This window comes from Sardina pilchardus, chromosome 2 (genome assembly GCF_963854185.1).
Source record: "Sardina pilchardus chromosome 2, fSarPil1.1, whole genome shotgun sequence".
NCBI classification, from domain to species: Eukaryota; Metazoa; Chordata; class Actinopteri; order Clupeiformes; family Clupeidae; genus Sardina; species Sardina pilchardus.
The window spans coordinates 28199266-28223355 of record NC_084995.1 but is presented as its reverse complement, the minus strand read 5'-3'; the positions used below and the strand labels follow the sequence as shown (position 1 = coordinate 28223355).

Genomic DNA, 24090 nt, shown 5'->3' with positions numbered 1-24090 from the left:
TTGCCCTCTTCACACCCTTGACTCTCGGCGGAAGCAACCAGCTACCTGTGGGGGTGGGAGACCACCCGCTCCAGGGGGACATTCCGGAAGCATCTTCTTGCGGCCCTCACAGCTGCACTCGCACAAGGGCGACGGGTTTTCCATGGACCAGTTCCCATTCAAGAACAAGTCGCTCACAGAGACGGGAATCTCGGGGACAAGCCAATCCTTATCAGGCGTCTCACACGAAGGGTCTCCTTCAGGGCAATGCAGTCCAAGTCCAAAGCGGTCGGTCAGGGCACCCAGGAGCTCGTTGGTGTGTGTGTCTTCAGGGGCGTCATTGCTGTAATGGCAGGGAAATCATCAGCATTCAGAATATTCAGTAAAGTTAAATAAAGAAACAACTTGTTGAAGACAACCAGTTGAAAACGCAAGGGAAAATGTTGGTTGTTTGTTGTGTGCTTACCTCACAAAGCTGAACTGTTCCTCATACATGCTTGGTTCTAGCTGCAGGCTGGGGTACTTTCCAAACGGTGGGACAATGAGGCTGAAGACCAGGGCGATGCAGACAAACACAGCAGGCAACACAATCTGAAAATGAAGCGTCAACACAAGAGAATGATTCAGCAAATTGTAAATACACCCTGGCAATACTGAAACCTATGATTTTAGATGGTCAGAATGATCAGAATAGTGGAACTCACCTGAGCAAAGAATCCTTTTCTGGAGCGCTGAGCATACAGGAACCTTTTCCAAAGCAAGGCCACAAACTGTTGCCTCTTCAGGCTCCAACCCTTGACCTGGTATGAGCCTTTACCGTCTGCGCCACCCAGCCAGTCTGTCTCACGCGATTCTGAGGGAGAAGCCAAACCATTGGGAATTCAGCGAGACACTCATTTTGAAAATAACTCTTGACTCATGGGGAAAATGTAGCAACTGAGGTTGAAAATATTGCCAAAATACAGATGGGTGTTATTGGCTAGTAATTGAGCATTGTTGCAAAAACATGTGGGATGGCAGTGAGTTCGTAGACTAGGGGAGGATTGTCCATCGATGAGGAAATGATGGGTAATAAAACTACCTGGATCACCTTCTGAGTCATTGAAGTCAAATTCATCTTCGGTGAAAGGCCTTAGGCAGCTCTGGTGGTCCCCAAAGGCATGCCTGCGGTTTCTGCGTGTTGGAATGGTACCATCTGATAAAGAGAGTAAAGCAACTTAGAAACAAACAAACCCATCTTCTGTGTAGGAGCTAGTCTGACTAGGGCAGATTCTGCTTACCTGAAAGGTCAGCATCAACTCCACTGTCCTCGGCCACTTTCAGGAAAATCTGATGAATTACATAAGCGCCATGTTAGAGTTAGGCTACCGCTACAAGCACGTTTCAGCCTGTTTCAGCTGGCGGAGCAGAATGCTAAAAACATTAAAGCCATTCCCTCAATACCTATGGAGAACAAAACGTGATAGAAATGTACTATATATTTGGACACTACCATAATTATGTTTAGATAAGAGGATTCCCGCAGAACGACTAAAAGGTAATCACTGAAAGACCAGGCAATAGTAGCAGTAGCAGTAGCTGTTTTTGTGTGTGCAGTTTGTCTTGTTTCTATCCTCTCACCTCCTCCAGGGTGGTGTCAGAGATGCCGTAGCTGGAAATGCCCAGGTCAGTCAGGCGGTCATCAATCTCATGGAAAAGCTCCACAAAGGCCCCTGCCTTAGCGGACTCGTAGGGCAGGACATACGTGAGCTCGTGGCCCAGATCCTCCACCAGCCGAGCAGATGGGACATGCTTGAAGATCACGTTTGAGATCAGAGAGACATCTGGACCGTGAGAGAGAACAAAAGACAGGTCAGGGATTTGACCAGTAAACAAAGGGGAGTTATAGACAGATTAAAGGATATTTATAGAAGGGTTGTGGACTGTGGTAGCAGGGATATGGAAACAGGATGCTATTTATTAAGAAAGAAGATGGGTGGCAAGGGTGTTTAGTGCTTACCGATGGTTGTAGTTTCACTTTCATGGTCACTGCCTAAACCAGCATCAGAGCTGCTTTCTGAGACACTATCCTCCTATTAAAACATAGATCAATCAAAATTATAACATGAACAAATAAAAACAAGTACACACATCAATAACCATACTGTGGCTTATTATATTGGCAGTCTCAGGCAACTAAATTCTGTGATTAAATATTGATTTAAGTGAAGGTTATGTCAGTAACCTTAACATGTTTGTACTTGTACACTTGTACAGCTTGCTGCTTGGTGCATTAACTGTAGACAAAAAAGGGTGGATGTTGTACCTTCTTGGTGTAGGAGACAGTGCTGCTGGAGTTCCTGCAGGAGCTGAGTAGGGGCTCAAAGTCCCTCTTGACCAGGGTTAGGTAGTAGCCCGTGCCCAGCTGGGTCTTCAGGAAGAGGGAGGAGCCCACGCAGCACAGCTTGCCGTGGGAGATGATGGCAATGCGGTCGCCCAAGATGTCGGCCTCGTCCATGTGATGGGTGGACAGGATGATGGTGCGGCCTGAGGAAAGACGAGAGATGATATTGACCACTTTTGACATTTGCTATTCGTATCACACCAAAATGTTTTTGTTTACCAGGGTTCCCTCATATTTGTTTACAAATATATGGTCAAGAGGGTTACCTTGACGGTACTTGAGCAGAAGGTCCCAGATGCCTCTGCGGGCATAAGGGTCAACTCCAGCAGTGGGTTCATCCAAAATCACCACTTTAGATCCTCCTACAAAGGCCAGTGCCACAGATAGCTTCCTCTGCATCCCTCCTGCAAGAGCAAAAAACACCTAGTCAGTGCTTGAACACAAACAGATCAGGCCTGTCCCATACTGGATTTCAGGAGAAGTGGAAACTCACCAGAGAGTTGGCTGGTGCGGGACTTCCGTTTGTGCGGCAGGCCGACGTCAGTGATGATCTGCTCCATTTCTGACTTGACCTTCTCCTCAGAAAGCCCCTTCAGACTAGCATAGAACCAGATGTGCTCCTCTACAGTCAGCCTGGGGGGAGGGCCAGAGCAAAACAAAAACAATTCAGTGTTCCATCTGTTGTCATCGGTGACAGATTAGGGGTTACAGTTCACCATAGCAACAGGTTAAGCAGGGCATTGGTGAGCTTACATGCTGAATAAGACGTTGTGCTGTGGGCAGACACCAAGGTTCTGACGGATGGTGCTCAGCTCGGTTTGAATGTCTCTACCCAGGATGTAGGCGGTGCCTGATGTCGGAGGGAACAGGCCTGTCAGGATGGACCTGGAGAACACCACAGCACAAATTCACCAACATTGTTGTGACAGTCTTTTTTTCTAGGACATGTTTTCTAGGTCATGTCATGTTATGTTATTTGACAATGTTTGCTAAGCTTCACTTACATGGTAGTGGTCTTTCCGGCTCCGTTGTGGCCCAAAAACGATGTGATCTGGCCTTCGTAGAATCCCAGAGTTAAGTCATCCACTGCCAGTTTCTTGCCATGGCTGTACACTTTGACCAGATTCTCAATATAGACTCCACGCTCAAGGTGGGCCGGCTCCTCCTCCATACACACAGCTGTAGAGCAAGATAAGGCATATTACTAGACTGTCAAATGCCCACTTTCATCTGCTCATTGTAACAGATGACCAAAATAAACAGTTTAACCATTGATATGGTGTAGGTGAACACATTGTACATGATCAAGTAATGACATGAAATCTACCTTCGGCATTGCTCTTCTTATCCGGAGAGCTTGAGGTTCCTCCACACTCCTCTCCACACCAGTAAGTCTTGGTGAATGGGAAATACCAGGGCCTAGGGATGCCAAACTGGCCTGTGGGGGGGGGGGGGGGGGGGGCACATAGTAAAGACATCAGTCCCAAATGAACTACAAGGGTCAAGCAGTTATCCAGAGAGCATGTTTGGATTTGGATTTTTTATTTGGATCCCCATTAGCCTGGTCAGACCAGCTATTCTTCCTGGGGTCCTATAAATCATTTACTTACATCATAATTTACATAGGAAACATGCCAGAGAGCATGTGGTTAAAGGGGGCCACCAGTCTCACCTGGGAAGACTGCCTCAATGTACCAGGTCATGACAGCGTAGAGGAAGGCGTCGAACAGCATGAGGCTGATGGAGGTGGTCAGGCTGTAGTGGTCCTCCTCCATGGGGCTGGCCAGCAGGTTGGTCCACTGGATGCCCACCCCTTGCTCCTCGAACAGCGCAAAGTACTCGCAGCCAAACCCAAAGGCGACAGGGGAGAGCAGGCTCTGCATGTGGGTGAAAGAGAAGAGAACGATTATTGACAGAATTTACAAACAGTAACGCACACACAAGCCAGTTTTGGCTGCTGTTGGTTGAACTTTGTAAAATATTCAGGTCATGGCAACTCTTACCGCAAAGACTTTGGCCCCAAAACCCACATAGTCCTGCCAGGCCACACAGAGCACGTAGGGGAGGTAGAGGGTGAAGTAGATGATGCCGCCGCAGGCCGCCGCCAGGTTGGCACGGGAGAAGAGCGTGCTGATGAGGAAGCACTGCATGATGGTCACCACCGCAAACGAGCCCAGGAACAAGAAGACCACCCCCGGGTCACTGTACGGCAGGAGGTTCCCCATCTGCAGGTGACAAATGGATAATGAGAGGGTGGTGAGGGATACAAAGAGAGAGAGAGAGAGAGAGTGTCTGTGTGTGTCCTGTGTCCTCTTGATAAGATAAAGACCTGACCTGATTGATTCCTACACTGTGTGTGTGTGTGTGTGTGTGTGTGTGTGTGTGTGAGAGAGAGAGAGAGAGAGAGAGAGTGTGAGTGTGTGTGTGTGTGTGTGTTGCTGTCTCCATTTTGGCGTTGCAGGCGTGGACACGCACCTTGAGGATGAGCACGAGCAGGCCGGCACTCATGAGCAGGGGGATGAGGCTGCTGATGAACCAGCTGAGCCACAGTGTGCCGTTGTTCAATCCCATGATCCTCATGGTCTCCTTCAGCCGCGCCTCCTTCTCGTAGACCACGCCCTTGATGATGATGGCCACCGAGTACATCCAGGCCAGGGTCATGAACAGGGGCATGGAGCGACTCATCACCCGCAGAAAGCTACGGCACAGACACCAGGCACACCAATACAGTTATCAACACATGACTCAGAAAGCACTCAAAGTGTGTGCCTCTTATTTACTCATGTATATTTGCAATCAAACAAACTAATTGCTTTGCCCATCTATCAGTGTCATTAAATGAGCATGCCTGGGGTAGTAGAGGTTTGACCTACTGACCGACAGAAGCTTTATAACGGCTGCCTCTCAACAACCCTATCCTAATTGGTGGCAACCCTCTGGGCAATAAACTATGATTGCGGAGGTGATTTATTGACTCATTCAGTCTAGCTACAACCGCGGTAGTGTATTGACATTTGTGCAAGCAGTAAAGCCATAGACATAGTATGATAACACACATCTTATCTCTGCTCTCCTAACGTTCATGATTGTATGGTCGCTATAGATTGCTTCCCATTTTACAAGGGTAGCTTCCACTGAGAAATGCACTAAGAGAACCGATGACCTTTAACCTATATGTTACATATTTGGTCCTGCTGTCAACAGGAACTGATTCTGTGTACTAAGTCTCATTTCGCTGCGCTGTAATTTTGGCCACAGAACAACCGGTCTATCAGTATATCAAATCTAATTTGATTTTACTCAAGCAGACCCACAGCAGAGACACAAACTAAATGAGAATAGCTAGAACAATCTGATCTAATCTAGTCTAATTTCTTACATAATCATCACAACTGGGCCAGTCTGGGTTACAGTGAGTAAACATTGTTAGTTATTTCCTGTGACAGAATGGCTCTTACATGTCGTCCACATAGCACGGGTAGGGCATCTGCTGAATGTAGACGCCGGTCTTCTCCTTGCTGCCGGTCAGGGCTCGGACGATGCTGTTCTCAATGATGTCCTGCAGGTAGGAGAAGCCACCCCAGATGTAGCGCAAGTCCTCGAAAGGGTCCGCCCTGGGACCAGGATCCCAATACCTACAGGGGGAGGAAAAAGCGTGAGGGTTCTGTGTGTGCAGACACCAAGACTTACTAAGACATTGATTACAAGACAACAGTGAATGAATCAGTTAATGCTGCCATACTGGAACCTTGAATTTCCCCTTGGGGATCAATAAAGTATCTTTCTATCTATCTATCTATCTATCTATCTATATTCTATTTAATCTATAGATATTTATCTATCTATCTATATTAAAGTACATTTACACATGTGATAGAGTACATAAAGCCTGCATCCAACATGATAACGAGTCCAAGATGATATCAGATTCATCTGTGTTTTGAGTGTAATGACATCCTGTGACGTACCCGTCTTTGATCTTGTTAGTGCGCTCGACGTTATCAATGTCCATGCGGATCTTGTAGTTGACGTTGGGTGGGAGGTCTGAGGTGTTGGCCTGCATGTCCGGGAACACGATTCCCGCCCAGAACTTCCGGTCATCTAAAAGGCGCATGGACTTGTTCACCAGACGTTCCTCGTTGGCAACAGGCTCCAGCTTGTCTAGGTTTACACACTTTAAAACAAACAAACAAACATTTATCTCATGATGTCACATCATTGTGTTTCTTTTCATTTTGAGTATGGTGATAACTCAAATATATGTTTCTTTAAATTACTGGTAACACTGGTATATTCTTTACAAGTTATCTTTCCTGTTTCTATGCTTCATTTAAATAGTAGAGCACATTAACTAGAAGTGGCTAGAATTAATTATATAAAAAATAACAAAATGAATTTCGCAACATAATCTGAGCACAAATGCGTACAAGTTTCAGTCTGACCATGGTTTCCGTCAGTCCTATGCTCAGTTCCTCAAAACCAAATGACACGTTCCTGGGACATTTCCCCTCATCCTTCCCATTTCCCCTATATTTCATGCTAACACCGCATGTGTGTGTGTGCGTGTGTGTGTGTGTGTGTGTGTGTGTGTGGTTGGGGTGTTAGCATGTGGGTGGGGGTGTGGATGTGGATGTGGGGTTAATTATTTCCCAACGTGCTTGGGTGCTTGGTGTCTGTGGCTAACCTCCATAAAGCGGGAGATGGTCAGTACAGCCTGGTCCGTCTCGTTAAAGACCTCTCGCCACGTGAAGGCGCTCCCTGGGGCCCGCTTGGCCTCCGTGGCTTTGGACAGGAAACGGGCGATGTCCTCCACCCGGTACTCCGTCCCACTCAGCTTGGCGTTAAAGAACCGGGCGCTGGCGTTGTTCTGCAGGAGCGTCTGAGAAAACAACACCCAACAGCACAACACCACTCAGTCTGGGCCGTTCACCCTCACAGCAGTTTTTTTAATACATTTAGCAAACGTGCGAAACGTGGACATTAAAAGCTTATCAGGTGTCACAAATCACAGATAACTCTTTTCATTTCCATAACTAAAGGCTGATGATGTAACCGCTTGCATCAAAACAAAATCTCTGAAGTCTGTGTTTATCAAGGTCACAGGGTGTCCGTGTGTGTTTGGGATCATATGGATGATGAGCGTGTGCCAGCTGTTTGTCTACAGGACGCTCTGTCATAAACAATATGTCTGGGAGGGCTGCGAAGGACTATTTTGCAGCGCTGCAGGAACTGATTCATCGCTGGTGACGCATGACGGGGAGCACATTGAGAGACATGTGAGCGTAGCCACTCGGGTAAATACCACATCTGGCCACAGTGGGACAGCATGGCGCAGCGCAGCGCCCATGCAGAGCCAGAGCTCTCTCTGTGTGTGTGTGTGTGTGTGTGTGTGTGTGTGTGTGCTTGTGCATATATGTGTGTGTGTGTGTGTGTGTGTGTGTGTGTGTGTTTTTCTTTGTGTGTGTGTGCGCACGTACGTATGTGTGTGTGTGTGTGTGTGTGTGTGTGTGTGTGTGTGCTCGTGTGTGTGTGTGCTCGTGTGTGTGTGTGTGTGTGTGTGTGTGTGTGTGTGTTTGGTCACTCACCCGGACCAGGTCCATCTCCTCACTGTTTTCCATGAAGTCCCATAGCTTTGGTCTGAGCTCATCCCACATACCACCCAAATCACGCAGCACCCCCATCTCCTGAAACGTCTTGTTCACCTGACACACACACACACACACACACACATTGATTAGATATTGACATCAGAACTGGAAATGCGCCAAATTCTTATTCTATGACAGCATTTGGGCTCCATTTGCTAACTCCAATTTACGCAAAAACAACTGCCATTGTTCTCCTATTCGGCCACTCAAGAGCACAAGGCTGTTCCTCACTTATTGTTCTAGTGAAGACATCGTGTTTAATGTGAAAATATATAGTGTGGTGTTTGGTCTGAAGACATATAGTGTTTGGTGTGAAGATTTATATAGTATAGTGTTTGGTGTGAAGATAGTGTTTGCTCTGAAGACATATAGTGTTTGGTCTGAAGATATACAGTGTTTGGTCTGAAAATACTGTATAGTGTTTAGTGTGAAGACATATAATGTTTGGTCTGAAGATGTATAGTGTTTGGTCTGAAGGCATATAGTGTTTGGTCTGAAGATATACAGTGTTTGGTCTGGAGATAGTGTTTGGTCTGTTACCTCCTGTATAATCCTCTGTGTTGCCGGGGTGTCAGGTGTGTAGAGGATCTTCCCCATCAGAAGTGGCTTCAAGGCCTTCCAGATCATACGAGAGATAGGACTGGACTCCAAATTCCTCATCATATTGTTACAGTACGGAGCTGGAGCAAGAGATACAATATTATTAACAAATACAACATTCAGTCTATGTGGAGAATTTGTTTGTGATTATACACATAAACTAAAGTAAATACAACATAATGGACTGGGACTGATCACTAGAAGGATGGCTCAATGGCATTCACACAGAGGAGAGATGAATGAACAGATTGATGGTGGATGATATGGAATGTAGGTGAGAGAACGGAACTCACTGGAGGAGTTGTCATAGGCAGACACGGGTTCATCTTCGCTGCTGTTGCCATAGTTTCCAAACAGGGCTTTGTAGTTGTTGTCTTCGTACCAGTTGAGGGATTTGATCTTGAGGCCGCCGCTTTCGGGGTGGCCGCACACGATGCGGGACACAGCCTGGTACATGTGACTAGGGGAGCGAGTGGCGTTGGCCGTCAGGTACTGGATCTCTGTGCGCATGTCTCGCCAGCTCTTCATGCTTACCAGCTGTTGGGACACGAGCGGAGAGAAGTGACTCAAGGTTAATGCCGTGTTCCACATCGTTACAGAAATCTCATGTTAGCTTTTGCAATGGTGTCCATGGAGCAGGGCAACTTCCAGGCGCTCTGCCAAGCACTCCCTGGCTGTGACTAACAGTTTGTCTAAAACGTGCTATCTGCCAATGAGAAATTTCTAAAATTGTGAAAGTGAACTCTTTTAAGAGACACACTGACTATGCATTCTGGGTCACCACACAGGCAGCCTCAAATATGTATACAGTGCAAGCTGATAAATGAAGCAACGTCACCCTACTGAGCCCCAGACACCTGTGGCGGTTTCTAGAGATAATTTGTCCGTGAGTTCAAGTGGTTCATGTTACTTTGTTTTCTTAAAGCAAAAAGAAGAGCTTGGAGGCCAACAAACATTCCACTCTCCACTCCAAAAACCACATTGACAAAAACGCCCTGCTAACATTCAGTCTGGAATTGATAAGGGCATACTTTGTGCAAGGTAGCAAGTATTTCTTTTCACACTGGGCCATGCTGACAAAACACATTCAAAGACCTCTCGCCTGAAGGCAGAGCGCGCTGTGTTTGTTCCTAGTACATACAGTCACAAGGTGTCATTAGCGTCAGGACTGTCTGTGTCTGTGTGCACTGATAAATGAACCTGAAATAGAACAACAACATCTAGCATCCAGCCACACTTCTACACGTCTCTCTGGCTCTTTCGCCTCACACTGCACATGTGACGTTGACTGGCAGATAAGGGGGGGTGGGGGGGGGGGGGCATTGCACAAAAAAATCCGAAATAAATGTGTGGACTGTGTACAGTACATGTGCGAACACTGAGGGGGGGTGGGGGGGGGGGGCATCAGAGTGGTGGGCAAAAGAGAAATGCATGAAAACAAAAGATTAATTGAGAGGTTTTAGGCTAATCTCACCGCTTACGGCAAGAGGTGTGAGACCAGTCACCAGGTGTTACGAAAACCAGTCACACTCGAGCCTGTTGCTGCACAGCGAGTGTGAAGAGGAGACATGTCGCTGCACGCAATCACAACCCTGGAGTTATTATCGGTCATTCAGCAAATAACCACCCAGGAGCCTGTTTATCCTATGCACACATCACTAACCACTTAAACAGTTACGTCACGATATTTTCCAAATGTGTGACTTACTTACAAACACGAGTTCATTGACCTTTGTGGAGAGTGACAAAACATCTCCAAGGGGGACGAGAGGACATCTAGTTCAACAGAAACACTGGGAATGCATGCCATGCTCTCATGAGAGACATGGCCATTTCTCCTACATGATTTCAGCCTTTGTCTTTGCCACACTGTCTTGCTTTGAGAGCAGTGGGTAAAAGGTCACACACACACACACACACACACTTTCTCGCCAAGAATCAGTCACTGGTCAGCAGTGTCCAAGAAAAAGGAGGAATAATGAAACCGCAGCAGCACATCATCATACGTGGGCAGGGCAGCTCGTTTGCAGAGGAGCCTCATCAGCACATCACATGCTCCACCGTGACAAAAACAACAACTCCACATCCTTAAGGCCACACAAAGAACATTCCCTCTAAGCGGGGGAGGGAGGGAGGGAGGGAGGGAGGGGGGCGCTGATGCCAAGGTCACACCGTGCCTCCCACTCTTCCTATCTTGCAGTCGCCACAGGCTGCTGCGGGGGGGGGGGGGGGAGACTCCCCCCTCATTGTCTGCCTGTTTTCTGTCTCCGTGGCCTTGATGAATACAAGGCACTCGTGAGGAGGTGTCGCGGCAGAGTCCAGGAGAGCAGACAGACGAACATGCAAAAAAAAAAAAAGGGGGCTGAGTAATGCGAGAGGATCGAGCGACCTAGAGTAACCTCGCCGCGGCTGGCTCAGCGCGGGGTTACTAGAGTTCAGCGCAGCGGAGGAAGCAGCGCTCAAAGCCACAAGCGCCTCACCACAGCACAAAGAGAACACTGAGCAACTGTTGCTGGGTTGGCTGCTGGGTCAGATGCAGCTAAAGCAGCTAAATGGATCACAAGATTAAAAAAAACCCTCAGAAGTACAAATTAATTCGAGGGAGAAACGGTATAAAGGGTGGAAGTAAGGACGAAGCCTGTAATGAGACATCTCCCTGGATACACAAAGAAATGACACTCCGGGGTGATTAATATCATCTTGACTCAAAATGGTGATGATGGTATATTTGTTCATGATTTTGTTTAACTCATCCTTAGTAACAAAAAAGTGTCAACTGTCGGTTTCCACACTCTTAAAACAACTTGCGTTGTTTTTAACACATCTCTGTTTGTGTTGTTTCCTTTTCTTATTTGTTACACAATATGTGTTGGAAATAACACAACTTTGAGTTGTTGTTTTTTAACACATGTCAATGATATGATTGATTTTAGTACATGCACTTGTCTTTGTTGTCAGAGAGCACACACATGACTCTAACCCTCCCCCATGAGGAATCTGCTGTGGTTTAGTGACCCCTGGGCCGGGGCCTCACGCTGCCAGGAGGGACGCCCAGTGTTCTCCAGCAGCTGACCGCCTGCTGCCTCACGTTTAGCGAACTCAGCTGTTCCACCCAAACCAAACTCTGACTGTGGTGGTCTCATGACAGCCTAAGCTAAGCTAGATTCTGTTCAGTCATTTTCAATGTGGATTTTTGTTTCTGCACTGTACTTGCAAAGTCACTGGTGTCGCGGTTTTCAGTGCTATGCTGACTCTACAGCAGGCAGCTATGCAAACCAGAATAGGCGCTATCTTCTTCATGACACCACGGGGAAAGAGGAAATCAACCCTGGTTGTGTAACGTTCTAGAAACCATCTTTTGGGACCAGAGCCGGAAGACGGCTTGCAAGATATGGGATTACGTGACACTTTGAAGTTCAGATCTCCATATGCTAATAATTTTAATGACACATTCCAGCCGATGAAACATTACCAAACACAAGAGGCACTAGCATAGCAGCATGTCAACCCTGTTAACTGGCCCACTTAGACATGTGAGCTGCAAGAGGGAACTGGAGGATTCTATCCATATGTTATAATCTGGAGACATGGAGCTCTAGATGCTATCTGTAACCCTATCTCTCTGGCGAGTCTCTCTGGCTGCTCCCTCCGGACTCCGGCTCTAAATGTAGCCCTGAGATATTTTCAGGGACCACTTACCTCCACAGCTAAAGAGCCCAGGCTCTCAAGTAGGTTGTCTGTTGCCGAGGACACATCCTGAACAACCTTGGGGTCAGACTTCACATCCTTCTGTCAAAAACAAAAGCGATTACCATTAGTACATTACTGTTAGCACATTGTCATTAGAACAGTCTGACAACCAAATAAAGATACCAGTTTAAAAAGAAAGATTTAAAAAAAAACTAACAGTGACCAATAAACAATGTATTATCACACTGACTCTATGTAACCTGTTAGACATATGTGTCAGTCTGTCAGTATTCTCCATACTATTCATATCATAAAATGGATACAATCCCAATGAATAGTATACTGAGTCTGTCAAACCACCTTACTGACCCCTCATTATTCTGGCCACACAAAGGAAGGCATTCACTGCTAATGTGGGTAGAACTGAATGAGACACAAAAGTACAAAGCTTGGACACTTGCCATCACTTTATTTTTAATATACAGAAATCTATTCATCGCCACTGGCCTAATTGTCCCTCTTGGCGCAAGTTTAGCACTGCACTCCATGACCACATTATGTAAAACTATTCATCAATGTACCGCAAAATCATCTGACCAGATCAGACTGAAAAGAAATGTTTCACTTGACTGCATAATAAAAATATGCTTGAAACCCCTCTCATGAAAATAGGTCTTTTGGGTAATTAGTTCAATCGAAATGGCTGTCTTCTTTGTCCTTTTCTATTCAGACCCGACAAAATGTTTAATGTGTCCATTTACCCAACAGAGTCTGTTTATCTGTGCCAACGGTCTATTGTTGATGTTTCAGTATATGCAGGTGAAGCTTACCCGTATTGGTTTGAGAAAGTCCAGGTTTGACAGGAAGTGTCTCTCTGCCTGATTGAGCCACTCTGGGGAGGACTGGCAAATCATCTTTTGGGTCAGTTCTGAAACATCCTTGTCTGCGATAGCCACAAAGTCATCCAAGGACGTGTTGTTGCAAAGGTCTTTCAGATGCACACCAAAACCTTTGATGAGGACCTGTTCAAAAATACATGCACATATATATATCATACATATTGGTTATATTTAACAAACAGGATTTTATATGATTTCTGATTCAATAATGATATACAACACAAGGTCCCATATGCAGTCTATAATATTGTGACTGATTTAGGAATTTGAATCATTAGCTAACAGTCCTATGCACGCCACACTTCAGGCAGAATGTGTGAGCATACTTCAGTGCTTAGGAGAGAAATAAGGGCCTTCCTGGGCATCAACAGAGGACACGTGACTTTGTTGAGTTCACTGGCCTGCGCTCAGACATTCTTTAATGTCCTCAAGATGTTCCGCTCTGCCCTGCCCCGCCTCAATGATCGCTAACACCAAGAGAGTTACTGTTATTTGGAGTGTTATGGTCTTGTCCTATCATGTTGTTTATTGTGTTGTTTGTTTCTTTATGACATAACGTAACAAGTTAAATAATTTAATCAGATTGTGGATTGTATTGCTCTACTCAAATGAATCACTGTTTTCCCTAGCCTTCATTTTAAAATACTAAAATGTTTACTTCAAGGACATTTTTTTTATTCCCCAAAGCAATGGGCCTCAAGGGTCTGTTACATAAAAAAATACTTAAAAAGTCTGCACACTTCTCGTTTTATTCTGTCATTCTGGCTGAACAACGTTTCGACCCTCCGGTGAAAATAAGTCATGACCTTGGGGGTGTTTTTCCTCCATTTTAAACAAAATCGAATTTTGCCATATCACCATACTTGACCTTCAGCATGCACATGTGTGTTTGTGTGTGCAATGCATGTATGTGTGTGTGTGTGTGTGTGTGTGTGTGTGTGTGTGTGTGTGTGTGTATATTTGAGCGAAAAGGAGAGAGCTGAGTGGAGAACCATCTGCTGAATATCCAATAAGCCATGGGGATGCAGGCAAGAGTGTTGGGCACGTGAGCCCACAGAAGAAAAAAGGGGGAAAGGGGGGATGGGGGGGATGGGGGGGGGGCTGCGATGGTGGAAAGTCATGTGACGGCTGGCCTGGAAAACAGCAGCCAGCACAGCACACATTCTTGCGGAGCAGATGAGAGCGCCGTTCTCTCCCCAGCACAGACGCTGCTCCTCAGACACTCTGCCTGTACTGCCCGCTACCCTTACATTACGCTGCCCGGCCTATGGGACTCACTCGGGGGATTCCCCTGACAGTTAAATCACCTGCATTATAAACATTACACCAGATGATTGACCTTCATAGGCATGATGTGACTTTTGAACCACTTGGCATCAGCAGCAAAATTCACTGTCCTACTCAAATAGCTAGCTAGAGGTTGTGTAATATGGCTAAGTGAAAAAGGTCAGAGTGACACAAAATGACATATTTAAATATTAAGCCTCACTTCTGGAAGCAAACACTGTTTTTTTTTTGTTTTGTTTTGTTTTTTTTTAAATGCAGCTTGACGAGGGATGTAAATCAGCTACCACAAGTGTGTTTAATGAACAGACTGAATGTCATACCTTCTCCAGGTTAACGTCAGCCTCCACAATTTGATGGACGGCGTGTTTCGGAAGAGTCGCGTTGTGCTCCAGGAACTCAGACAGGGTCTCATCATCACGGAGAAAGTCTTTCAGCTTGAAACCTGAGTAAATGGAGAAAGTCCTTCAGCTTGAAACTTGAGCAAATGGAGGCTAGTTACTGCCACGAATATGGAACATCAGTGAGGCTTCAGTCCGCTAAAGAGCTGCAAATAGATTGCCAGTGCTCACCATTTAATTGCTAAGCTTACATTTTCATAGAATTTTTTTAACAGAAACTTATACTTTTTGTTACAATAACATTGAATATGATATTTAATTCATCCATGCTCATTGGTTTCAGATAAATGTCTTCAGCCCTGTACAAACATGACATCCGAATTCTGATAAATGAGATGTGATGGTTTTGTACTGGGTGGCACTTCTGAATTAACATCTATGGAACTAGATATACGAGAGTCTGAGCTAAACAAATGGGTCATTGAGATAAGGCATATTAGGAGTCTGTCTGTGTTGCATGCTACTGGCTGACTGTGCGGTCCGTCTGTCCACTCAGAAAGCCCCATTGTGTTCCATGTGTTAGAGGAACATTCCAGAAAAGTCATCACCACTGAAAACCGGTTTGAGTCAGCCGCTACAGCTGGAGGTTACTATGGGCCATTCTCCTTTGTACAGTAATACATCTCAAGTTCACAAGTATAAGACTTGAAGAGTTCAAGAAGTGTTTTGACATTTCTGAATGTTTTCAAAAGACAAGAAGGTTTCCTCTATTGTATTGGCTTTCTTTTCTTAAAATAAAACGGGTCCATAAAATGTTTGAGATTCCAATAAATAACGGTACTGTTATCACTCATTATAAATCTTTCAGTGGGTTGTGGAGTTCAGATTCTATTCAATTCTATTACAGCATTCTTGCGTATGAGATGAGACGTTAGAGAAACACTCCACAAGGAGCTTGTGTGGAATCAATTAACACACCCCAGGGCCCTGTATGCAGCCGGTGGGAGATGACAGGGGAAAGGTGGAGGACAGCAAAGACATCCCCAGACGAACAACACCAGCCACTGGGGAGCCTAATGAAGCTCCCTACACTACCAGGTGGGATGTGATACCTACAGTGACATCATTTTAAAAGACGACTGTCAAGACTATGCAACAGAGAGGGTAACGAACCTATAGCTTTCAGTTATTTTGCGAACACAAACTTGAGCTTTTTAAGCATGCTATAGTCATGATGTGAAACTGATGCAACGTCATGAAACATACAGTGGGCTGAACAGAGTGACACATTTCCTGTCAGGAACAAACCCACACTAAGGGCAAGACAGAGGAGAAATGAAACCTTTGAGGTGCATAGAGCTTCAGCTAAAATGGAAGTTATGGAACTAAAATCCATGCAAGGGCATCTCAATTAAGCTTCCGTGCAACAGATTTAGGGAGAGGAGAGTTCAATGAGTTTTCTGGGAGCACTCGGCCTGTCCTCAGTGAGAGGTGTAAGCGCTGCCAGACAGCCAGCGCTGGGACACAAAGAAAACAAAAGTGGGAAATGAGTCTGACCCATCTTTGGATCGAGCCAACAGAAGAACAAAATGTACAGAGAGAACGAGTAATCGAGGGGGAATGGGGAGAGGGGGGAAAGGCAGACTGAGAACTCTTTCAAAGTTCCCAAATCAATTCCCAGAATTCCCATGTATGCCATTACCGTAATTATATTCAAATCCTTTGACAATAAAGACTGCCTTTTCAGTTCGTAATTTTCGCTCTAATTTTGAAAACACTTTTAGATATGAATAGTTATTAAATACAATGTTATTCTAAATGAATTGTTGGTCCACTTGTTAAAATAGTGGTCAGCAATGCCAAGATAATGATCTGTTTGCATATCAATCATTTACGGATGAGTCACAGTTTACCCAACATTTTCACTAGCCTACTTTACAAAAAGTTGCAGTATAACTTCATGTGTGAACAAACGGCTGTCTTCCAGTCCGGTTTTTGACCCTATAGTCTTGTCCACTAACAGGAGCATGTGGCAATTTGTTTAAAACTTGTATTTATCTGATCAAAGATCAAAAAGATAAAAAGGTATCCACAAACACAAAAGCCATTCATGCCTAGATGCCATATGATTTAAAAGCATTATTGGCATATGCGTTCAAAAGAAACAAAGATTTCTTGTTACAAATCTCTCTATTAAGAGAAAGTGTGTTAATAAACAGCTTTTGCTTTTGTGTGTTTGACACTGATCAAAGCATTCAATCTATAATTTCTTTTGAAATATCAAAACATTTGGAAATTTACTTCTTGAAATGATTTCAACGGCATTCATAGAAGATGGCTGTCATCTATTCTGTCTTCATCATTACAGGAGTGTGTGGACAAGCCACCATTTGGCCTGATGACCCTGTCAGCTTGTAACCTGCCACTGATACATTACATTCTACATAATTAGAGTTACTCATTTTATGCCTAATGTCTGCCTAACTTTAAATGGGTGAAATGTAACATTTTTATTTACTTTAAATGGGTGTTTTTGTGTTCATTTCTGTTCATTTCTACGAAGGGCATTGTGTTGAACATTTCCTACCTGCAGTGTTACGTTGCAATTTTCTTAGGGCCCGAACTAGTCTCTTGAATCCTTCAAAGCTCTTATCATTCTGGCTGTATAGGAGGATCTTCTTGGCATCAGTAAACAGTCGCGAGATGCTGCAAATAAAAAAAAAATATGATCACATTTGAATTCAGATTTAGGACCAGAGTTAACAATGTCAATATGAGTGCTAAAAGATGATTTAAAGAAAAGACATTCATATTCTTTCCACTGTGTATATGGCAACATAGCTTACATGGAGTCATTGAAGTTGCCCACAACTCCAGGTGTCTCTCCAGGGGTGGGGTAACGAAAGCAGGGGTTGTTGGCATTGCAGATAATGCCCTGCACCCAGGGCAGTGTGCCCGCAGATGGCATGGCCTTATTTGGAAAATGGCCTAAAGAGAGGAAGGGCAAAGGACATCTTTCACACACATCCATTTAACGGTTTGGTTGATGGCTACAAAAACTACCATAGCTAGCATCCAGTCATACATTAGACTTTCCCAAAGGTATGCTAAAGCGCAGGAGCCGTTGTGTCTTATAATTACTCATTTCCGGGAGTTATCAGCACATTTGTAGTCTTATCTTATCACAGGAAGATGAACTCTCTCCGACCCTCACACAACCACCGATTAGGCAGATTAAAAAGTAAACCAGGCTTATCACTGACCATCAGCAGTTAGTTTGCAACAACTTCAAGGTAAATATAATGAGGCCACCCTAAACTGTATGCCGGGTGAAAGGGTGAAGGGGCAAAAGGTTTGCGTGGGGCAAAAGGTTTGCGTGTGGCAACTAGAGGCAGAATAATAATCGATGTAAACGAGCAGGCAGATAACAGCCATTGATCCCACTGATGGACACGTGAAAACAAAATGGTGGCACATGCTCAGTGACTCAGATTGACACAGCAGTGTGGTTACTACAACTAAAGTCATACTTTCAACATATTGTTGAAATATTTTTTGAAAATTGTTTATATACAAAGTATGTCTAAAACACAATGATTTGCACCAGTTTCCAATATGTGGTACACATAATTTTACAGCTGGAACGATGCTATAGGCTACATTAATTTAATGCCTGTAAATACACTGTAGCAAGTGTAGTAAATTGAGATGGTGATATGATAATATGTAGAATGCTTTGTATAATTTGTGTATTATCTGTGTATTAAACATTTTGTTTATTATATGTAGCTCAAAGCCATTGCATTTTACATCTAGAACACTCTTCCGATAAGGTCAATATTTGCTCTGCTGTGGAAAGAGCTGGTTCGTGTAGTCCTGAGAAATGACCAAGGACACAGTAACAACTATCAGAAAGAGGTACAGAAACAAGGCAACACAAAAAATGGAACAATACAACAATGTTACAGAGTTATTTTGTAACACGCTACACTCTCAAAAAAAAAAATGTTTTCACTGCAATGCCCTCTCATATCAATCAGAAAATAAATAGCCTGTTTCAAGTCCAAGTCTTGGTGTTTGGCGGCAATACACCATAAGACAACGTGATATTAATACTCCTAACTGTGGTTTCGCGTCATGGGGCAGGGAAGATAAAACATGGAAAGAGGAGTCAGATTCTCCCTTTAATACACACAGCTCATGTAAGAAAAAGACATTAGAAAATGATGTTACTCACATTCATGTTGTTCATAAGGAGGGTAGTACAGCCGAACTGATATCAGAATGAAAAAGATGAACAGGGGCCATATGACCTCAATAATCAACTGGAGCTGAAAGCAATAAAACAAGGGAATCAAAGATCGTTCAATTTTCTCCTTCTCGTTTACAAACACATCTATATGTTACCATTGATTATTCAAGTTTGTCATTTGATACCATGTTCTATTTTTGCACATGGTGTACATTTGTGTAGCACGTCCTGCTCTCATTAAGTCTGAAAGAGTAACTGTGGGTCCATGTGTGAGGAAGCCATTTTGTGGGGCATTCAAGCTGCTGGTTTTGGTAATCTTGCTTCTTTCAGTATGCTGGGGATATGGACAGAACAACCCCCCTGACATCTGTCACATACCCCCACCCAAGCACATGTTGCCTTATCTACTCACAATAAGCCCACTGCTTAAATTGTACAGCTGTTAATATCTCCATATAGATAGATAGATAGTTATAGATATATATACCTTACTCATCCCCAAAGGAAAGTTACAGTGTTCCAGCAGCCACACAAACACATTACTCACATATACATTAAAAAATATTCTAAAATATTGTCACTTTGGACAGAACCGTCTGCCAAATCCCATAACCATAACCATTAAATATTATTTTTCTCTCTCTCTGCTCAGGGGGAAGTCATTATAAAGTGATTTTGCAGAAAAGTCTTTCTGCAGGCTATCTGTCTTTCTTACAGCTTAGTTGGCATAGCCTCCAACTGAAAACACTTTGTTGTTTAACCAGCAAATTGTATAGTGGATGTGAGGTACTGTCAAATATATTCATACCTCTGACAGATTTTCTCATAGATTTTAAATATACATTCTGATGTAGTTATTGCAAAATGCATGCCAAGCAGTTAATCCAATGAAATATGTCTAGAATGTGAAATGTTAGTTGCATTTATTCACTGATCAAAATATCACTTTCGTCAGCATCAAAGACTCACCGTTTGTCTCCGACGATAAGTGAAATTCTTCCACAAAAGCAAGCCTAGCTGAGTAGATACAGACATCTTGCCTCGGGACCTCTCCAACTGTACCACCTCACCACTGCAAAGACTAATTAAACAAAGAGAGACAGAGAGAAACAGTTCACTTCTGGGGCACTCAGAATCTGTCAGGTTTCAAAAAGACTACTCGTGATCAAGCAAACCTGGGGTTTTATAAGGTGAGGTAGTAATGCACATCCAAAACAGTAAGGTCTCGGTGTTGCAAAAGTACATAGAGACTTTGGTACTTCTAGGTACCACCCACACACTTTGGCTATGGGGAAACATTGCATTTTTGGTTGAAGAAAAATATTCTTGCCTGCATTAAAATGTTTAGCTTTGAATGACTTTGGCTATTCAAAGTAGACTATGAGTGATTCACAAACAGGCTATGATTAACATACAAACAGCAGATCTACTCTGTAATCAGAATAGCTTTAGAAGCATCTACTCCCCCAAGATGGATTTTCCATATGGAGCAACCTATAGAACTAAGGATATAATTACACCATTTCATAAATGATGGCTGTGGGAAATAAACATTGTATCATCACTTTATAGTAAACATGTTATATACACAACAGAAAAGTGCTGTTTTGCGCCTCTAGTGGAATGTATAGGCGATGTATTTTTATCATGTTTACAATATTGCCTTAACCAACCCCCATCTTCTGACACTCTCCTTCATGAGCACGGGTTCGTTCATCTTCACACGCACTCATAAACAACCAAAACAGTTCCTCTTTTTCATACACGGCTATATTCCCGAGTTTGGTGAAATTCTGACCTGGATTTATAGCTGTAATTAGGATGTTTCTCCAATTTTAGTGTGATACATTCTGAAAAGTTGATTGACAAGGTGTATATGACTGACAATATCATTAGGAAGCCTAATAGGTGACGCTAGTGTCCCATAATGTGCAACTGATTATAGGGTAAGCCATGCGTCCAGTCTCTTCACATTTGACACATAATGATCTCTTCATATGGCTGTTGGCAGCAAATTTGAGCGAGAAACATGATATATGCTGATCCATCAATTCTAAAAAAAATGGACCTTATGGAAAAACATCTGAGTCAGGAAAAAAGGTTGAATGGTGTCAAAACGCAAAAAGGTGGTTTTGGGGAAATAAACATCATGGTGCTGCATTGTTCTGTGGAGAGGTTACTCTCGGTTATCGAGCAGTCCCCCCACTCGACAGTAGACAAAAGATGCTCATATTCATTAAATAAACAAACTGCGTTGTAAACCTTCAGTGGATTAATAGAAGTGTTGTTGAGATGTTCACGTAAGCCACTGGTTAATGAGATAATTACTTAAAGAAGTACCCGACCAGTTAAACCAACGGCAATTGAAACATATTACTGAAAATGAAAAAAAAAAAACAGTTATGGCAATATGTGCAGTTATAAGTTCCATAGCCAACAGTAGAAGTAGGCTATATTCTGTCTTTCATGACACCTTTGCGAAACATAGCCTTTCATTCCTATCTCTTCACAACTTGTTCGAGACAAAGCATCCTGCTGAAAACACCAGTTACACTACAGGCTAGAACAACAAAAACAAATGTCCTTACCTTCGCTCTGCTCTCCCCAAATGTTTTATGTCTCGTCATAAACTGTAGTCTTAATTCCGTGAAGCAAAGAGAAAATGATCCTTCTTCACCTTTTTGTCCCGTTATTGTCTCAATACTGTCGTCTGTTCTTACGGAACTGCTTTTTTCTCTCTCATCCTTTTATAGCGGAGGCGATGCTGCTGCTTTGAGAAAGAAGGTTACTCTCGGTCAGAAGCTGCGTGGCTGTTTGTATTGGTCATTCCTTATAAGGAAAGCACGTGCAGACTCAAAACACCTCTTAAAGCGGCAACAGTGGGACCGCTCGTAGCCTATGCTAGACTGCAAGGAGGTCCTTCCACATAGCCCATAATGTGAAAAATAGGATAACAAAGCAATACTGAAACAGAGACGCATACAATTATTCGCATTAATCATCATTGTATATTTAATTTATCATGTTGAAGATAGACCACTAAATGCATTATGCAAGATCCATTTTATTTACTGCCCTTATGTAGAAAGACCAACTCGTGTTTGCTTGATCAAGGAGGGTAGCCTAGTACAATGGGAAACTCGAAAAAAGGATGTGTTGAAAATAACACATTGATGTGTTTAGGTAAGGGCAACAGTCTGTGTTGTTTCCAACAGTTTTAGTATATGTGTTGAAAAATAAGACAACTTGTTTTGGAAACAATAGACAGAGTCATACCGAGTCTTATTTTAACAGTAGCCAGTAGCCTAGGCCTACAGTGATGTATAGTATATATAGGCTACTTGATCAAATCCAAACATGGCCCCAGTGTTGGTAGCTTACACCAAATCCACCTGTGAAGGTTTTTGATCCACCTGAAGGTTTGTTATGCATTGTAGCATAAAGTGATTGAATTTACAGGAGGAATTATCAAATGTTGCTGTAATTTTGAGTTCAGATCTAATGTAATAATGCCGAAATTGTTGACACGTATTAGCCTAATGGAACATATATATTGCAGACATAAAGCAGCCTGTGTTGCTCCTTGAATGTGAAGTCAGAGCACAAAATTGAGAAACTGACTATCAGTCTTGTGAGGAGTCTTTTTTTCTTTGCATGTAGCTCTCTCAAACTTTTTGTAATTTGAAGTGCACTAGGCCTACTATAGCTGACTGCATGCACGTTCTTGGTGCTCTCTTCTGAGGCCTATGGCCCAAGTCTCTTAACTCCTCAAACTAGCCGTCCTATCGCTTTGTCAGTTGCCCTTTTAAGAATGTAGCCCAGCACATTTCCCAGTTCTGTCTTAACTGCAAAGAAAAACAATTTTGGGGAGGTTTACTAGTCTCCTTGGCCATTAGGCCTATTGGCAATTTTGCATTTTATTTTCATTTATTTACATTTTTTGTGTATGTGACCTACAGCTAAAGGAAAACGTAGTTTGCACTTTTAATGCGTGTCATTGCAATGCCCCATTGTGATAGCTGCAGACAACCAATCAGGAAACTGAAATCGTTGCCAAGTAGAACATTTTAACCAAAGCACCGACATAGCTGCGAAACGTTCTGAGTTGTTTTAACTCGATGTTTCGGCACAGAATAGCCTAATCAAAAGGAGATTGTGTCTTGGTTATTGTTAACAGAGTGAATAGTCAATTACACATCAGATGACATATTCACATTATCTTAAGAGACTGGACGTAGGCTAGGACTAGACATAACACAATTGTTAATCTTGTTGTCTTTCACCAATAGCCTACGATAACGAGATGGACATGACTGCTGCGTATAACGTTCTATTTCACACACCAAATGTGTGTGTTTAAGGTAAAGCTTGAAGAACCTCGCTTCGTTTTAAACTATAGGCTACCGTCTATGGTTCTAACTCAAACAAAGGAGTTCATCGTGTGTCCGTGTGAGAAATATCAGACCTGGAAACCTATGAGCAAGGCTGCGAGCTGTTTGTCCGATAGTAACCTCGGTACAGCGAGGGGGGGATGGGTAGATAAAACTGTGGGGGGTGATTTTTTTCCCAGTTTAGAACATATAAATACGTCGACGTGAGAATGTATGTTGTCTATTTGTGATAATTTCTCGATTTCTGCCACCTAGGCATGTACGACTAACGGAATTCTTGAAAGCAGCGGCGTAGCGATAAGATTCGCATTGCCCGAATGACCGAAAGTAACCTCTTTAAGAGTCGTAGGAACTAGGTGAAAGGGAACATGATGTCATTGCGCTCTAGACTGTGTGGACTACCATACGTGCCATAGTCTATCTGTGATTTATAAACATTTGTTGGGAGGCTTACAGGAAACTGCCTGTGCCAAACATCACTTTTCTTAGCCTATTCCAATATCAAAATGATTTCTAAAGAACAATAGGCTTATCATATGTTGCCAATGTTGACTTGAATTTAGAGAGTCACTGAAAGAGAGTCACTATTGGTGTTTGTAGGCTATAATTGCAAGGCAATGGGG

At 43.5% G+C, this 24090-nt stretch overlaps 1 protein-coding gene across 3 annotated transcripts in view; it reads right to left on the bottom strand.

Annotated features, from left to right (window-relative positions):
• The window catches only part of abca1a (ATP-binding cassette, sub-family A (ABC1), member 1A), a 30965-nt gene extending 9160 nt beyond the window's left edge, over positions 1-21805 (bottom strand). Inside the window, exons 1-30 of one of the 3 annotated variants that reach the window (XM_062524449.1) lie at positions 21665-21805; positions 20046-20157; positions 19062-19155; positions 17671-17812; positions 17412-17530; positions 14807-14928; positions 13131-13322; positions 12310-12399; positions 8904-9147; positions 8551-8690; positions 7948-8064; positions 7047-7241; positions 6331-6536; positions 5821-5997; positions 4838-5060; positions 4366-4587; positions 4035-4239; positions 3690-3800; positions 3367-3541; positions 3116-3247; positions 2856-2995; positions 2629-2766; positions 2285-2505; positions 1979-2051; positions 1600-1802; positions 1260-1308; positions 1061-1174; positions 684-832; positions 446-570; positions 46-322 (exon numbers count right to left, since the gene is read on the bottom strand). In XM_062524449.1, the coding sequence (XP_062380433.1) occupies positions 46-322; positions 446-570; positions 684-832; positions 1061-1174; positions 1260-1308; positions 1600-1802; positions 1979-2051; positions 2285-2505; positions 2629-2766; positions 2856-2995; positions 3116-3247; positions 3367-3541; positions 3690-3800; positions 4035-4239; positions 4366-4587; positions 4838-5060; positions 5821-5997; positions 6331-6536; positions 7047-7241; positions 7948-8064; positions 8551-8690; positions 8904-9147; positions 12310-12399; positions 13131-13322; positions 14807-14928; positions 17412-17530; positions 17671-17812; positions 19062-19155; positions 20046-20111 (4461 nt within the window). In that variant the 5' untranslated portion in view covers positions 20112-20157; positions 21665-21805. The remainder of the gene's footprint in view (positions 1-45; positions 323-445; positions 571-683; positions 833-1060; positions 1175-1259; positions 1309-1599; positions 1803-1978; positions 2052-2284; positions 2506-2628; positions 2767-2855; positions 2996-3115; positions 3248-3366; positions 3542-3689; positions 3801-4034; positions 4240-4365; positions 4588-4837; positions 5061-5820; positions 5998-6330; positions 6537-7046; positions 7242-7947; positions 8065-8550; positions 8691-8903; positions 9148-12309; positions 12400-13130; positions 13323-14806; positions 14929-17411; positions 17531-17670; positions 17813-19061; positions 19156-20045; positions 20158-21664) is intronic. The other 2 variants (XM_062524466.1, XM_062524458.1) reach the window with 2 other exon arrangements.
• Positions 21806-24090: the final 2285 nt, after the last annotated feature.